Source organism: Pempheris klunzingeri, chromosome 24 (assembly GCF_042242105.1).
Source record: "Pempheris klunzingeri isolate RE-2024b chromosome 24, fPemKlu1.hap1, whole genome shotgun sequence".
Lineage (NCBI taxonomy): Eukaryota > Metazoa > Chordata > Actinopteri > Acropomatiformes > Pempheridae > Pempheris > Pempheris klunzingeri.
In genome coordinates, this window is record NC_092035.1 from 13,374,650 (window position 1) to 13,392,604 (window position 17,955).

The window sequence follows — 17,955 nt, forward strand, 5'->3', positions numbered from 1 at the left end:
AACAGATTTGAATCATTTTTCTTCGTGAATAACTGCAGGCCACTGTTTTGGCTCGCTTTTTTATTTCCCACAGCATCCGAATCTGAATCTGGCAGCTAAATTAAGTCTGAGCAAACTTTTCCAACAGGTGGGAGAGAGATATAGCCGAGTGGTGACAGAGAGCCCGTGGCCTGGCCATTCAGCCCGGGGCAAAACTAATAGAGACAGATCAGAGCGCGGCTGAGACACAGCAGATAAATGGACACCATAAGAGAGCGAGACGCAGATAGAGAGAGGAGTGTAAAAGGAGGGAGTGGAGGCCGAGAGCAGACGAGGGGGAAAGACAGGCAGACGGAGAAAGAAATGGAGCGCAAATAAACTGATGGTTGTGGGTATGTTAACAGAGGAATGTATAGGAGCTGGTTAGCTCGCAACTGCAGGGATAATGACTGGGAGAAAGGAGGAGCAGAGAAGACAAAGGGAAAGAAAACAGAGGGAAAGCTATCCAGACACAAAGTAACAGAAATGAGTGTGTGTGTGTGTGTGTGTGAGAGAGAGAGATAGATAGATAGATGAAGGTGGGGTCATATTTCTGGGTGTGGAATACTGATTTTTTTCAGCATCCCAGAGATGTGAGGATGTTATTGTTTGTCTGAGGGAGGCGAACAGCTCTACAAATAACGCCACCATCTGCAAGTGTGTGCACCCACCTCACTTGCTCAGTCCACTCTGTTTCTCCATCCCATGATCCTCCCTTTTAATCATTTCACTACCGCTACATGTGTGTGCATACTTATGAGCCCCCTGCAGGATATTTGTGATGTGTGTGTGAATGTCTTCTGGTGTGTGTGTGTGTGTGTAGAGTATGTTAATTCATTTGTATGTGTGTGTGTGTGTGTGTGTGTGTGTGTAAGTATGGAAGTATAAAATATAAATATAAAATATTTGAAAAGCCACGAAAAATAAAAATAAAATTCTGAGCGCTACTCAAAACTGCCTGTCAACATTCATGAGCGTGCAGGCATTTATTCACACCCTTGTGTCGGATTTTTCTGTAAACGCTGCCATTCTGAATGTAGCCACAGCCAATTACAGTGTTTTCCCTGGATTTGTTTTTTTTAAACAAAGGTGACAAAGGGTGGAGAATGTGCATGGCGTGCACAGTTTGCGTGTGCACCTTTAGCGTGCTGTCACGACTATGAGGCCCCCCCCTGCCAGGAAATTTTGCAAAAACACTTAATTTCCTGAATTCTGGTGAATTTTAATGGACCAATTTGTGCCTTTTCTGCATCAAGTCATAGTGGAAATGTCTTTATTTATGTAAAGGGACACAAAGTTCAGGCGCCGGGGAGGCAAATTCTAAATAACAGAATGGAATGTAACACAGTAAGGCTCAAAGACGTTCTGTATTACTTTCAAATATTGAATTCCCCTGTCGATCAGTTTATCTCATTTAATGTTCTCCCTGCTGAGTCAGCACACACATATAGACATGACTCAATCTTCTGTCCTCTTATGTCTACTATTTGGGGAAGCAACCTCTTTTAATCTGCATGTGGCACCTATTCACGTCAACGAGAAATCAATCTGGCACATTTAAAACATATTCCAGGTCTGTGTTTTGGCCATGAACGATTGAAATGCTATTCAATTCTGACATTTTCAGTGTCGGTCTGTCTTCAGTTAAGTACATTTTACTTGCCTGTTTTTTTTACTTCCTGAAAATTAGCGTTAACAAATTGACATAACAGTTAACGTGACTTACGATGCACCTCGCTAAACAAGCTAGCCGGCAAAAGACCAAGATAACGACAATCTAAAGGCTTCAAAACAGCAGTCCAACCAGAGGATGCCATCGCGGTGGTCATATCCACTTCTTGTCTACAGTCTAGGCATGCATGCCTGCAGTTTGAGGCTGCTTTGGTCAGTGCGAGCCAGAGAATCCCTGTTCTTGGCTCAGATGGAGTTACAAAATCCCTCTTGTATGCACAAATCATCCTTTACACTCGCAATTCTGTCCTCCCTCGCACTCACATCCAATTCAAATGTTGACTTGGAGAGTTGACTGGCGCTCAAAGTTGTTCTCTGCTCTTTCAACTCTTTTGTCGTCATTATATTTCCATATTTGTGTGTGTCTGCACTAATTTCTTGGATGCCTCTGCTTGTGTGTGTGTGTGTGTGTGTGAGTGTGTGTGTGTGTGTGTGCCTTGCAGTGATTACATCTGTCTCTGTAAACACACACTGTGGGAATGTCATTAGTTTGGATTAAAATTGCCTCTGAAATGATTCCCTTGAAAATATTTGCCTTCAACAATGATATTTAACTTCTCACTGAGAAATTCTATTCTTGTACAAAACAACAAACTGCACCGTTTCATTCTTGACTTCTCCAAGTTGCTCCAACCAACATTAGGTCAGATAAAACTTTAGAATAGTAGCTTGGTAGCTAGAAACGTGTCTAACCAATATTCCACAGTTTGCTGATGTGTTCAAGGACTACGTGAAAAATATGGCTTCCAAGAGATAAAGTTTGAGACCCGAGCTGCAACGCGGCAGCTGGATGTCAGCTTTGATTCCAGGGTAAAGAAGTGAACAAAGGCTTGAGAGCACAGAGAAACAAAGGCAAAGACAAGAAAGAGGAAAGAAAAAGGGATTAGAGGGAGAAGCTGGTGAGAGAAATACACAAAGACAGGATAAACAGTGGGAAGGGATACAGAAAGAAAGAGAGAGAAGAGAACTAATGAAATAGGATAGTGATTGTGTAATAAAGAGGTTATCCCTGGAGACATCCCAACAGGGAGTTTAGGAATATATACTTAAACATCCACGTAATCGCAGGTTGTTCTATATTTTCTACACATATTATGGAAATCGTGTCATCACCTGCTTGCAAATGCAGCATTCACTGTTAGACTGACTCCACTGCTCACTGAACTTCTCCTGCTGCATGATAATATCTATGAGCAGCACTGAATCCAACACTTAACACGGTGCATGTGACCCGTGAGTGAACCAAAGTTTATCCTCTGCATGCGGTGCAGAGATCTATAATTCGCAGGGAAACACAGTCTGTTTGAATCATATAATCAATGGCACATATGTGAATTATAAATCAGTGTGTTACTGCTGGAGGGGTGTTTTTTTTTAGTGTTACATGCTGTATGATGATCAGAGTCAATTTTACTTATTCAACCCAAAATCACAATTTTCCTCAGGGGGTTTTACAATCTGCACAGTGTACAACGCAGAGTATTCGCTATTAAAATGTGTGAATAATTTAAAAAAAAACTATTTATTCACAGCTTTGTTTGCAACTTCTCTTCTAAACATTCATGCCAACATGTAAAGTCACTAAGAGAGGAAAGAGAGAGAGACATAAAGGGACGAAAAAGAAAAACCCAAAACCCACAAGGGAACATGGTCTAAGTCTGTGATTACAACAAAGTGTCTACCGTGGTTCGACGCCTCGCATTAAAACTGCTGCCGACATCACAGACACAGCGCGGTTTCAAAGCGGTAAACATCAAACGAGTGTCCAACTTCCCAAATTCTGCCAGCTCTTCTTCGCTGAGATATGAGCCACAAAAAATCTCAGACAAACACAACTTGAAATCCTTTCAGAGCACCAGAAAATGCTCAAAAAGCCCAGGTGGGGGGTTTAGAGTGTTCTGAGCGCCGATGCACAGCATAGCAATGATGCAAGTTCACCCCACTTGCTCCCAACTAGTGATTGTTTATTATGAGATCAATGAAAATTCATCTGCCGTGATGTGTCGTTTCAAGGCTTAAGTGAGCTGCGAGGGATTACAATGCTCCCTATCGTGCTGGCTCGATGCCTGAACACAGCCCTCTCAACAAGAAGGGGGGGGCTGATTAAAGGGCAATGCCTCAGAATACCTCAATTTCTGATTTCACATATAATCAACACACCATTTAAAAAAAAGCCTTTCCCCTGGTAATGTTATATAGATGATTTAAAATGCCCAAACAATGTCAAATCAAACAAAGAGATCCAAAAAAAGCTGAATACTTTAATCCCTTTAATATTTATCAGTATCATCCTACTGAATTGACCTTTTATATAAGTCTATACGGGTACATGGCTTAAACAAGGGGGCAAATTAGAAGTGGCATGTGGCGCTAGCGTTACTCGTTCTGTATCGGCTGCTCCTCCTCACTTCATAAATTGGAATCGAAGTGCGCGATATCGTCTGCAAATTTGATGATTTTGCTGCTCATTCTGAAGACTGCTGACGCAATGTACATGTCAAGCAGTGAATGCAGTCGAAAATGTGTCTTTTGCAGTCATTTTGGTCAGATCGGCGGGTCTGTGTTGATATATCTTATGTTCTTGCATACATTCATACATATCAGTTCATCTTTACAGCCCTACTGCCGAATCTTCACGTGTTAAATACCCTCATGACATGACTGATTGGGAAACTGTAACTGTAATCCTGCCTGGTTACAAAGCCCTTGCTTTAAAAATGACCTACTTCTTCCATTTTAAAATGGGTGAACTGTTCCCATGAAAAAAGAAAAAACACCAGCATTTAGAAAATATTGGGAAAATGTAGATACACAGATTTTATACAGAACTGTGGTGCTTTCACTTCCATTGATCAGTCACTTTACTGCCACCCAACTCTCCATTGATCTCTGTAGCTATTATAAGAGGTAATATCACTGGCAGTTTTTATGCTACATGTAGTAAATCTTGGCCTAAGTTTGTAAAAAATAACCACTACCGTTTATCATAAAGAGCTGTGGTGCAATAAACTTTGACCCAGGCCAGCTTCACTCATTTTATCCCTGCCTGACAGTTTTGATAATGAGTCTGTAAACTGGTCTTGGGTCAGCAGCAGCTCCGGCAGTGATGCGTGTCAACAGCTTCTGGGCGAGCGTGCTCGTTGGGACGCATTTCCCATGTTATTTTGCACAAGATTGCTTTTCTGGCGGGTCGAGAACATTTTGGCCAACCAAGCTGTCAGTTTGTGGAACGCTGATCAAGTCCTTCCACCAAGGTGACCACAGTCATCGCCATGGCAACGGCCAATCACAGTGTGACACATCATTTTCAAGTGGGCCAATTAAGCTGCATGATTGGAAGGCGTGAAATATGATGGAAGCAGTAACCCACCTCAAACTTCTCTGGAATTACTGTGTGTGTGTGTGTATGTGTGTGTGTGTATTAGTCACCCTCAGGGTCCAGCAGTCTCTCTATCCCCAGGTGTTGTTCTGCCTTATTAAAGGCGTGTTCCAGTCTATCGATCGCAGACGTCTTCTTCTCCACTGAGCTCCAATCAAAAAGCTCAGGTCTGCGGAGGCAAAAGAGACATCAACGGGGATCACGAATCCACTGTACCTACATCTTAATTCAGCCAAAAACCACAGACTAGTATTTCTTAGCAGATTACATCCCTGGTTGCTAATTTTCTCTGTTGAGCTATGCATAATTCTGCAGCATATGTTGAGTAAGGAGGCAAAGGGCATTCTCCCAAGTAAAACAGCTGACAGTATAGTAATAAAAGAAGTTGGGTTTTTTTTATTATTATCTTTATTACATAGCCTATAGATTAGTTTTCTTAAAAATGAAATACACTGTAATTAACTCACTTCAGCTGATGCAGTCAGGTTTATTTTTGGAACTACTATCAGTCAGCAGCCACGTATTATTGCTGTACAGTGATTTTTAGCTGCGCACACTCTCCAGACATCCGCCACCTCCTCAGTAAACAGTAAAAGCAGACCATAATAATGCACGAGAGTATGTTGATTTTGTATGATATTTGATTTAAACATTTGCTCTGTGAAAATCTGCTGGTCCCAAACTATCAGTAAACATAACGCTGTTTGCATTAGGAGCAGAAGAGCAACTGATCTGCAGCGTACTGGCTTTGGTGTCTGTGATCCGCCCCCCCCCCCACTCTGTATTCCTGTAAAGACGCGGCTAACAGATGTTCGTGCTAGCTGACCATGATCTAATTCATAATTAGAGGAGTCAAACCCTGAGACCCAAACTCTCGTGGGTATCCACAGAGGCAGATTAACTCTGCTTCCGCCATTCATTCATCCGTTAATCCAGCTTTCATTCACTATCCATTAAAATGAAGGTACTTATTTATTGGTTTATTTACTCGTTCACTCATTCACTCTCTTTTTTCCTCTCACATCGCGAGCAGCAGCACTCGCAGCTCAACTCGCCGGCTCGAACAGCTGCTGCCACTTTTACTGATTAGTTTTAAAAGGTGTGACTTATTTTAGAAGCATTTTTTTTGCTGTATGTGTTGAAATTCTCTCAACAGCCATTTGACAAATCGGTAACAGCTAGCCGGCACTACCCGACATTTACTGTCTCTATCCCTTTCTTCCTTTCTATTTCTTTCTTTTCTTGTTCTCCTAAGAACTTATGGGATAAATTTCCAGCTCCAACTATTTCTATTTAATGATATGCATGGACAAAAACACAATTTAGGAAGCCAAGTAAATCCCATAACGCGTACCCTTTTGACATTCCCTTATCTTTCCTCTCCTCCTCTGTATCTACGGCTTTATTTTCTTTCTAGTTCTCTCTCTGCTAACACACACACACACACACACACTAGCCGTTTTACAGTACCTGTGGCTGTGGATGAGGGCATTGAAGGCCAATCCATCATTCCAGCTACTGGAGAAGTTAACCACGTTGACCTGAGGACAGAGATAATGGATATTAGAGGTCCAACCTGTGAATGCAGTATGGCACCCACCGCTGAAACACTGTCGCGCCAATGCTGGTTTCCATTTTCATAGCCACGTATTAGATTGAAGACATCTTTTCTCTCTCAAATTGCTAGTCTGAGCTTTCAATGCATGGTGTGACAGACTGCCATGGCTAAAAATGGGTTTAAAATACAAAGCTGCGTGGAGCTCAAAAGCCACTGAGAAGTCAAATGACTGTTCACCTCACCCCCCTTAGTTACTATACCTGTCAAGCCTTTCAGTCTAGCACAGCAAATCAGCAGCTTACACTGAGAACAGAATCAAAGTTTGGAGTCATATTTGAAATTCTGAATCATTAGGTAACAAAGGCTTCTCTAACGACTGTTGGTTTTGATGGGGACTGTTGCTAGCAGGTTTTAGTAGTAGTAATTAGTTAACTTGAGCTAATTAAACTCATTGAGTTGATTGAAAACTGACTCCAGTGAAATGAGAACCCTGTACAGAGTCTCAAACACGCATATGAAGGTGACATTCATGAGATAGACTGAGGCTAAAGCTGCATCAAAATAATTAATGTTGTTAATAATGTCTACATTTAGTGACATATTCTTATATTGCAGGGTAAAGCCAGTTAGATGGAGTATTAGTAGCATTGGCACAGTCCCGTATTATGCATAAAAATATGAATAAATTGTTATTGTCTCTATGAAAATCCTGTTTGAATGCTTGTTTTAAAAGACATGCTCTGACTTTCTGCTTTATTGTTCTTCTTTTGGCTCAGTTTGGTCTCTTATCTGAATTAGGGCACTGCTGCACTTCAGTTTGTTATGTATCATTTAATTTTGGTCTTGGAAAGGTGAACTCTTTTGATGCCGAGTACCACGCTTCATTTTCCCAGAGTCATCTTCTTCTTAAACACACATAATGCCAGTAATTCATGATTAGTTATTCATGATTACAAAATAAAGACAACACTTTCAAAGTGTAATTGAATATGGGGGGAAATAAATAAATGCAATATGTTATCCAAAAGGTGGCATATGCTGTGTTGTGAGTGTTCTTAGCATTTTAGCTTAGAGGCTTAAATAGTAATTTCAAGCCAAATAAAACACAATGAAATGAGGAAAAACTAGATGGCACCCAGACTTCAAACTAGAAATAGTGAATACTCCAGTAAAATCCAAAGACATCATCCCTGCCGCTGAAATTTGAAGTTAATTACATTCCTTTTTTCACCATTAAAAAAAACTTTTCAACTGAAGTCTCTCTGTCTTTTAGTTTCATACTTAGGGCTGTAAAATGATAATCATCTGATGGCACTAATCCCAGATCTGGATCACCACCAAAACCTAATCCATTATTCCTTGGCCCAAAGCCCATCTGTCCACCAAATTTCATGACAATCTGTTCATGGGGAGTTTAAGATATCCAGCCAGACAGATAGACAGACAACTAGGAAAAAAAAAAAACACATACGGTCTCTGGCAGGGGTAAAAACATTCTGTAACACTAAAGATGAAATGGAGGAAGGAAGTGACTTCAGACTCTACTCATTAGAAGCTATTTCTTTTGAAAGGAGACGCATAGTTGCTCTATTTCTACACGGTCAGTTAATAAGACTTTACTTCTTTCTATTGCATCACAGATCGACAGTTTCCCGAAAGGAGAGAGCGCTGCGGAAGAGAACTGTAACAGAGGATTCAACGTGACAGCCTGTGGACGGAGGATGAGTCTGAGTGAGAAGTAAAGGAACACACCTGAGGATATTGGCGCGTGTTCTGACGAACCCAACTCAGCAGAATCTTCTCACTGTTGGTCTGCTGTAGGCCCGCCATCACATCTTTCATCACATCCTTTACCTGCGCACAAACACAAAGTATAGCTGGTGTCAAAACTTAACATAAAGGCAGTGCGGACGTTTTTCACAAGCTGTGCACTTGAGAGAGTGTGCAAAGTTCATTACACCTTACAGCATTAAAGTTTTACATGGAACAAATAGTGTAACTGTTGAGTTCGTCCAGGCGATGGCACCTGAGGGAAGTAAAGTGAGATCGTTAAAATGGGAAGCAAGAATGAGCTCGCTCAGTTTAATAGCAATCTAGACATTATAGATTCTGACAGTTTGTGTGCAAAGTTGGCATTTTGTCCTGCGGAATGCTTAAAAAGGGAATTCAAGGGGGTGTCCAGCACGGAAAGGGTTAATCTTCCAGGGAGCATGAACATCCACAGCAAATTTCAATGGAAATGCAGCTATTGAAGTTTGTCTTGAGAGTGCAGCGACAGGAAACCTCATTAAATGCCCCAAATGGAAAAAGGTTCATCCTCTGGGGAGTGAGGCTGTGCAATGAATTTCATGAAAATTGTCAAGTTATTTTTTCATAATTTATGCTAGTCATTGCCACTTTGCCAGTGGCTTCCAGAGGATGGCAAGGACGGGTCATCATGAAATGTAGTACAGGTATTTAAGGTCCCTGGTGGGTGAATCCTAATAACTACGGGGATCCTGTGACCTTTCCTTTGCAGCCGCCTGCAGGTTAAAGTTTTCAATAATTCAGAGGCACTGGATGAAAACTCAGTTCATTAATATCATGTCAGAATTTCTGTGGGGACGTCCAAGTGCAATAACAAGTTTAATGACAATCTTGAATCCAAGTGTTGATGGTCAGATTGACCTAAACACCAATGACAAACTGGCCAATTGGCAAGTATGCAGTGTGTTACAAGTCAAGATTTTTTATTATGTTTGACATTTAGCATTGTTTATTCATATAGACCATTGAAATCTGATTTTCAGGTTAGCTTGGCTGGAAAATACACAGAAAAATGTCTGTTTAAACCCAATGATCCACTTAGAGAGGACACACATGCACAGTTAGCGGTTGGCTACTGTTAGCAGTCACCATCAAACGCACCCATAACCACTCTCTGTCTCTCTCACACACTCTCACCCGGCACTTTTTAAAAGAACGCCTGTGATAGACCGAACAAGATATTGAAATCCATGCTAATATGACGCCTGGCGATGTAACATTACCATGCATTCTTAAAATATCTGCCGCTTTCTAGCAAAGTTTTGACGTGGCCTGTCAGTGGACACTTTGCATATTCACATAACCACACAGTGGTAACTCCACACACACTCAGTCAAAGGACACTTGTGTACACGCACATATCCGTGCACAGGCTTGTGTGCGGATATGATTGCATCCTCACAGGCTGGATTTTTGGCAGTTGTGAGTGACAGTTTTGGAGCACTTGTTCAAGGCTCAGGGGAAGAGAGAAAGGAGAGAGAGAGAGAGAGAGAGAGAGAGGGAGAGAGATGTTATACTTTTCACTGCCCGGTTGTGCATTACTTAAGCATATCTTACCTTCACCTTTCTATCAGCCACATATGCACTCAGACACACTTACAAATACACACAAAAAGGTGTTTTTTGTTCCCCTCCACCCCTCTCTTTCTCCCCCCCCCGCCCCCCACTCCCTGCTCCTACTTCTTAAACCACTCAACTCTTCTCCTCCGCTTCACTCTCCATGCTTTCTGCACACACACACACACACACACACATACAGTGAGGCAGTGTGATGAGTGTTAGCAGAGCTCTGAGCAGGTATCGGACAGGGGAGTCGAAGACGGAATGACAAATTAAAAAAGCTGTTGTAAACAGCAAAAAGAATACTACAGCCGGACGCACACACACACACACACACACACACACACACACACACACACAGATTAGCACAAAGAGATACAAAATAATAGAGTAAGAAAGAGAAGGACAGAGTCGTTTGCGCTACTACACACTCACAGACACACACTCAATGTGCAACTAAACCTATTAATAGAGTTTGGTGTGATTTGGTGTTGAGGCGAATTCCCAGCAAGGGGACTCACTCACACACACACACACACACACACACACAGGGTTGTTAGCGATTCCTCATTGAATGTGGCCTGCCGGGTAAAAAAAAAAAAGAGGACTCATTTGGGAGTAGGTCACTGCATGCATTTCCACTTTAATTGGAGGGGGGCTTTGACAAAGACTGCTGTATACACACACACACACACACCTACACACTGACAGAGATCCCCACAAACACACATACACACACAGAGAAGTACTCACACAGACTGGCATACGTGCCCACACACAAGCAAACGATAACCTCCAGGGCTTAGAAGCCTTTCGCAGCCATATTCATACACACACACACACACACACACATATGCTCCCCACAATCACGCACACTCAGCCAACACACACACCTCATTATAGAATTGTGTTTTGCTATTAATCGCGTCATTAAGTCTATGCCAAAACTAGCGTGATTGAGACATTAGCCTCATTCAACTTAATGAGGAATGAAATACAATTAAAATGCATTGTAATGTAAGCTGTTAAAACTACTGACTTTACATGAAATTGGTTTTTATGCACTAAGTCCATCATAAAATACATTTTGAACTTTAAATACAGCTTAAGGGGAGAAGTAGCCAGTGGAGGCATAATGTTGTTCCGTGAATTGGCAGAAAGATGAAAGGCAGAGGAAAAAAAAAAAAAAAAACCAGGAGGGAACAAGACATCATGAAAAAAGAAAGAACATTAAAGGAAACTTTGGAGCGCCTTGCACTGTTTTTGCACTCACATTAATGTGGCTGGTAGATGAGAGATGAGAGAGTTATGATGTTGTATACCTGAACTGGACTTGCTCGTTTTTCTACACAATATTAACTATACAATATTCTTCATCATGTCAAAAATACAATAAAAAAAAATTACAATTTCAGTTAAATCAGGTGGTTGGAGAGGATGTGGCAATAGGAGTGCAAACCGCTTGTGGTAATATACATTATGTCAAATATGAGCGTGAAAGTTAGGAAATAAAAGAATAACAGACAGAGTCAGAAATCATCTGTCCCAATTCCACACTGCTAATTATTTATTATACTTATTATACTATTATACTATACCAGGGTTTGTGTATGTAGTGTGTTCGCACTCAAAAAAACAAGCAAAAGTAACTGAAAACATTTTAGACACGCAGTAAAATGTTTGATATATGGTTAACGTTAACATTAGTTACCATCAGAGAGCCTATGAGGGTATTTCCATCCTTTTTAAAGCGCTTTGATTTCTCCATCTCCTTCTCATACGGGTTTGTGGAGGAGCTCAGTAACAGATAAGTGTAGTAACATCAAACACACTCATTACCTCCTAAGAAAGTGGTAGTGAGTTTAAAGCACTCTTCTCGAGTATTCTAAGAAAACAGACAAAAACAAAAAAGTATTGAATCTTTGAAACACATTTTGCTTCTCTAAATCTTCTAAATTCATTGGACATAGCAGGTATTACATCATTTCCATTATGTACACTAATGTCTTGAATACTACTAGCGCACTATGTCATTAAGTGTTGTAAATGTTATCATGGGACACAAGTCAGACTTAAACAGGTTTTAAAGGTTTTTTTTTACCGAGGCAGCGATGTTCTGTGCTGCTTTCTATCCTTATTGAAGCTTTGAGCCCCCTGCAATACGACTCCTACCTACATCTCGCCAACTACAGTCCAGTGAACTCATCGTAGCTTATTTATTTACACTATAAAACTTCGAGTGGCCCTTTAAATGAGCTCCATTGATTATAGTGTGATTACATATATACATACAGTGGATATACATACAGATTTGGTCCAGATCAATGTACAGAGCAGCGCGCTGACACGCTCACACGCACTCATAAAGACGTACGCGTGAATGTGAGCACACGAACACACCTGCCAGTGGAGAATGATGCTCCAGATGAGCCCGAGAATCAGTTTGTGATTCCCATCAACGATGTCTGCCGCTCCGATGTTCACCAACTCAACCTGGAGGAGGGACAAACGGACAGACAAATCACATTATGGATATATGGACAGTCCCTCAGTTGCTGTACTTCGCTGGTTCCTAACCTTTTAGGCTTATGGCCACTTAAAATGAAGCTCTGTCTATTCGTGACAGGTTATGGACTTAATGTGGACATCAGCAACCATAACTCACCTTGTGAGGCCTGTCAAGCTTTAGATTTCGCCACATGTTGAAGTGATGTTCATGAAGCTGATACTAAAGGGAGATACTCTAGGTTTAAAGAGTTTGATAGCAGTGTCAGCTTTACAACAAGCTGCAAAAGCTTTTTTTTTTTTTCCTCCTGTCTTATTTCTTTCATCTTCACCCTTCAGATTTATTATCGGGTCTCCTAGCAGATCCCATCCCCTGTGACTGGGAACCACGTGCTATTCAACCTTATGCAAGAAAAGTTCTGCACTTATACCGTCGCTCACTGGATGGTCGTCCCTGCAAATGCACGTTTTAAAATGTCAAATGTCAAATGAACCAAATGTGTAAACCTATCTTGACTAAACAAGCTCTTTCTACAATAGAGAGAGAAGACGGAGAAGAAGGACGACGGAGAGGTGAGACAAAAGAAAAATTGGTGAAAGGGGAAAAGAGTGCGAGAGAGGAGGGCTAGAGAGGAACCCGCATGGCAGTTTAATTTAAGCACCTCACTGTTTGCTGAGTCTAACCACTGATGTATTTAATCAGTCAACTCCATATGATATTTAACTCTCAGACATAATCACATTAGGATAAAGGACAGTATGGATGTGTCGGTGTGCACGCAGACTCACATTGTTCTTCTGCAAGATCTGCAGAGCACGGTTGACATTGTTGAGCGAATGAACGCGCGTGAATCCTCTCTCCAACCTCACCTGCATACACACACACACACACACACACACACACACACACACACACACACACACACACACACACACACACACACACACACACACACACACACACACACACACACACACACACACACACACACACACACACACACACACACACACACACACACACACACAATCCAGACAGAGGAGATTATTGAGGCATAAACAGACCTTGCTCAGGGGCATCTATGGGCGCTACAAACGGCCACATTACAATAAAAGTGTGTGTTTGTGTATGTGTGTGTGTGTGTGCGTGTGTGTGTGTGTGTGTGTGTGTTCCATTACAATAAGGAGATAGCAACAAAGGACAGAGATGATAATGTCTCTCCACGAGACAGAGGTGGGGAGAGACAGAGAAGGAGGAAAGGTGGTGGAGAGATGAAAAGGAAGAATAAGGGAGAGAAACAAAGGGGATGAGAGATAAAGAGAACGAAAGGAGACGGAGGAGGAGATGGAGGGATTCCAACAAACAGACAAAGAGGTGGAGGAGGTGAGGAGAGCTGGAGGGGAAAAGCAAAACAAGGTGGGAGTAGAAGTTTGATTAAGACAGGAGGCTGCATTAGTGTGAGTGTGTGAGAGTGTGTGTGTGTGTTTGTGTGTGTGTGTTTGTGTCATTCTAAGAACCCGTTTAGGTTTTTAATCTTGGCACTTGGCATTTATGTTCCAGTTTTCATTTCTTCCAATGATGATTTTAGCATTAAGGTCAGGAATATGATTAGTTTTAGGTTAGGCTGAGGTTAATGCTGCATTCACACCATGTGGGATAAACAGCAGTGGTGTCAAAGTTCTGCCTGATTACAACTTACAGAATCACACAAGTGAACAAACTCCAAATGGCAGGCGTTAGTACAGTTACTGTTTATCCTGCATGTCCTTTATATTTAGCCATCCATTACTTTGAGCTAACATTTAATCCCCATATCTACCTTAGCTAACTATTTGGACTCTTAATTCAGTCTCAAGCTAACTATCTGAATTTGGTGAACTGGTTTGTGCAAAGTAGGACTGTCAAGTATCTGATGATGCCACGGGGGAATGCCCTCATTCAGTATCATAATGAAAATCCACTTTTAGTATATTCTTTTAATAAAAAGTTCAGGATATTAAACTAAAGTCATTCAGATCTATGCAAAACCGGTGACTTCACTCCACAACAATATAAAAGTCACTACTAACTAACTTGTCACTAGATAGTTTCCAGCTTTTTGTAATTGGCGAATGGTTGTTGAGATGATAAAGGCACACATACTGTATCTCCACTGTGGAGGTAATGGAGATAATGGGACTCTACCTGACTCCAGGTTTCTAGTTCACCAAGCCGATTCATTTTAAATCATTTTGTGTTCGGTTATCTGATTAACAGCTGATCACTGATCAGCCTTTCGGTCTCTGCTCTGCTTTCTGCAGCACGATCGCTGTCCACAGTGCTGATCTCAGGAGATGGAGGAATGAAGGAGATCTCTGTGCAGCTTATGGGACTGGTCATTTCGAACACTGGTCTTATTTTAATATCACTTTATGAATCTCTGCAGTTAGTACCTCAGGTACTGTGTCCCTTTGAGGCACCGCTATGGCATTTTCTTCTCATCTTAGTCACCCCTCCTCTTATGACACTTGCACTGATTTCACTTTGCACCTGATTGTGTTACAATAGCTTGTGTTACAATAAAAGCAAAACATCATCAGCATCAAAACTCCCTGTATATTTTCTTACATTCACATGTTAATACCTGTTAATGTGCACGTGTTTGCACACTATGTAATGTTCCACTGGAATTGTGGGTCTGAGACTTTATTATTTTGCCCGGCTGGGAACACGTAGCTGCTGTGTTTATATCAAAAGCTATAGCTGTCTGTGGTTATGCACATCTGTTGTCTGACTATGCCTTTTGTCTGTGCTTCCTGCACACACATGTATGTGCCACATTTCCAACACAAGCATGTCACTTTTCTGTTTCCTTTAAAGGCACATGCTGTCAGCCATCTGCACCGGATCATCTTCTTCACACTATCCCTCTGATGACAGAGCGCAACACTCAGTTTCTAACCTGGCATCTGCTTTGTTTCTCTGTTTCGGAATCTGTGTGTGTGTGTGTAGGCATATGTGTATGTGTATTTGCCCGCTTATGTTCCTGCATCTGTCTGTGTGTGTGTGTGTGTGTGTGTGTGTGTGTGTGTGTGTGTGTATTCATACCAGCTCATGTCCTGCCAACCCCTCCAGGAGCTCCAGCAGGCGTCGTCCATCACACAAGTCTGAGAACAGATCATCCACAGGTGGTTTCCCTGTCTGACACACACAAACACATAACATTATCAGCTTAACTGAACATATATAATAAGTATTCATTCTAACATGCACAAGATTTGACATATTTATTGCTACAACGTTACATTTCTGCAATCTGTTGTCTGTGAGAACATTTTGCTGGATGACCGCAGAAGCAGAGCATTCAGCTTCAACAGCTGCACCGAGCGCAACAACTGCAGGAGGTTATACGAGGTCAATTTACTTCTTCCATGGAAAGGTCACGAGTGCAATCCTCGTACTGGAGAGACGGCTGCTCATTGGCCAAGACCACATCAGAGTTTTTTTTGGGAGTATGGAGAGACATCTCTTGAGTAATCACAAACCAGCCCTGCGTTAAATGTGAAGATAGCAGTTAATACCCAAGAGGTTACTCCTTATCAGTGCTGATAAGTCCGGGATTACAAGCTAGCAGTTACTTCACATGGAAAACGCTGCAGGCTGAATACAGTGTGTGTCTTTTCACTCAGAACAAGTGGCAGAGACGCTATCAGATTTAGGCCCATGGCATGTTCAATGCAAAAAACACAAAAAAACTATTTCTAATCATTAACTGAATTTGTCCCAACATACTTATATTAACAATATAAATTTTAGGGGACTACTATTAGCTGAAACAATGACGTTCTCTGTGCTCTACTCACGTTCTGACTATTAAGCCCAGTGGATGCTCTAACTTCCTCTTTGGCAGCTGGTAATATATAGAGGCACTCATGTAACAAGCATTTGGTTGATTGATGTTGAATATAACGAATACATTCATTTGAATTGACTGTATTGATAAACTAATTGAGTGGTTATTTCATTAATAATGAATCATGACTACTAAAATGACGAGGAATTCCTTTTGTTGATAGGTTAGCATGTTGCACCCACCCATGTGCTTCCTGTACTAATAAACCTCAATCCATCTGCAGCTCAAGAGGACCTGTCCGAACCCAGTCACCATCAATGGATCAGAGGTGGATATTGTGGATGACTACAAATTCCTTGGCGTTCACATAGACAATAAACTGGACTGGTCAATAAACACTCATGCTGTATGTAAGAAAGGTCAGAGCCGACTGTACTTCCTCAGGAGGCTCAGATCTTTCAATGTCTGCAGAACCATGCTGCAGATGTTCTATCACTCGGTGGAGACAGCTGACGCCAACAGATTCGACAAGCTTATCAGAAGAGCTGGTTCTGTCCTGGATGTCGAGTTGGAGTCTGTGGTGGAGGTGTCAGAGAGGAGGATGCTGAGGAAGCTGCTCAGCGTCATGGACAACACCTCTCACCCCCTGCACGCCACACTGATAGCCTGTCAGAGCACCTTCAGCCATAGACTGAGAGCACCGAGGTGCACCACAGAACGCCACAGGAGGTCTTTCCTACCTGTGGATATCAAACTGTATAATTCTTCCTCCTTCTGTAGGAGGGATACTTAAGGTCACAGGAGTCTATAAAATTACAAAAATATATATATATATATATATATATATATATTTAATATTTAATATCTGTTTTGTATTGTTGACCACTGGCAAAGTAATTTCCTTTGGGATGAATAAAGTGTTCTTTTCAGCGTCCACTAATTATCTGGACTTTGCTAGCTTGCTAACTAGTGTCCAACTGTAACATGGTGTTCAGGTGCATATAGTCTTTAAATATATGCTTTTTCTCCTCCTCAAACTGTCCACGTACCTGTGGGCACCTGCAGATGTAGATCCCACCTGGGGGTACGAGCTGTGCGGCTGGACTGGACCGACTGAAAGTAGCCCACTGGGAGCCGAGAAGCTGCCTAATCATCTAAAAGTAGCCCAGCTGGGCAGAGAAGCGGCCAGTCAGGCACCACTGCCTGTAAGCACCCATGGGATCAATCTCTTGTTTGTGCAAAATGTATACTTTCCCATTATTTGCCACCTATATTTTCACCTCAGTTGCCTTTACAGGGCTACAGCTCTTAACTCGCAGCTGATCAATTACTTCACTTTAACTTGGATACCGCGAATGACCTTCACATGCTCACGGTTTATTAGAGGTGTCATAACAGATTTAAGATCAGCTAATCTCGACTAATTTTTCTGCAACACTTGATTTGGCATGGTAAGCAGCGCTGGGATATTATTTGAAAATTGAGAAAAAGCCTACTGAAGTAAGTAATTATGAGGAAGTGAGAGAGGGATTGGTGAAGACAGGAGGGGGGCAAGGACAATAAGT

The 17,955-nt window shown here is 41.7% G+C and overlaps 1 protein-coding gene across 1 annotated transcript in view; it reads right to left on the reverse strand.

Annotated features, from left to right (window-relative positions):
• The window catches only part of dmd (dystrophin), a 242,792-nt gene that overhangs the window by 135,571 nt on the left and 89,266 nt on the right, over positions 1-17,955 (reverse strand). The window contains exons 3-8 of the mRNA XM_070855842.1: positions 15,646-15,738; positions 13,347-13,427; positions 12,453-12,545; positions 8,439-8,540; positions 6,599-6,669; positions 5,179-5,297 (exon numbers count right to left, since the gene is read on the reverse strand). Of these exons, the coding sequence (XP_070711943.1) occupies positions 5,179-5,297; positions 6,599-6,669; positions 8,439-8,540; positions 12,453-12,545; positions 13,347-13,427; positions 15,646-15,738 (559 nt within the window). The remainder of the gene's footprint in view (positions 1-5,178; positions 5,298-6,598; positions 6,670-8,438; positions 8,541-12,452; positions 12,546-13,346; positions 13,428-15,645; positions 15,739-17,955) is intronic.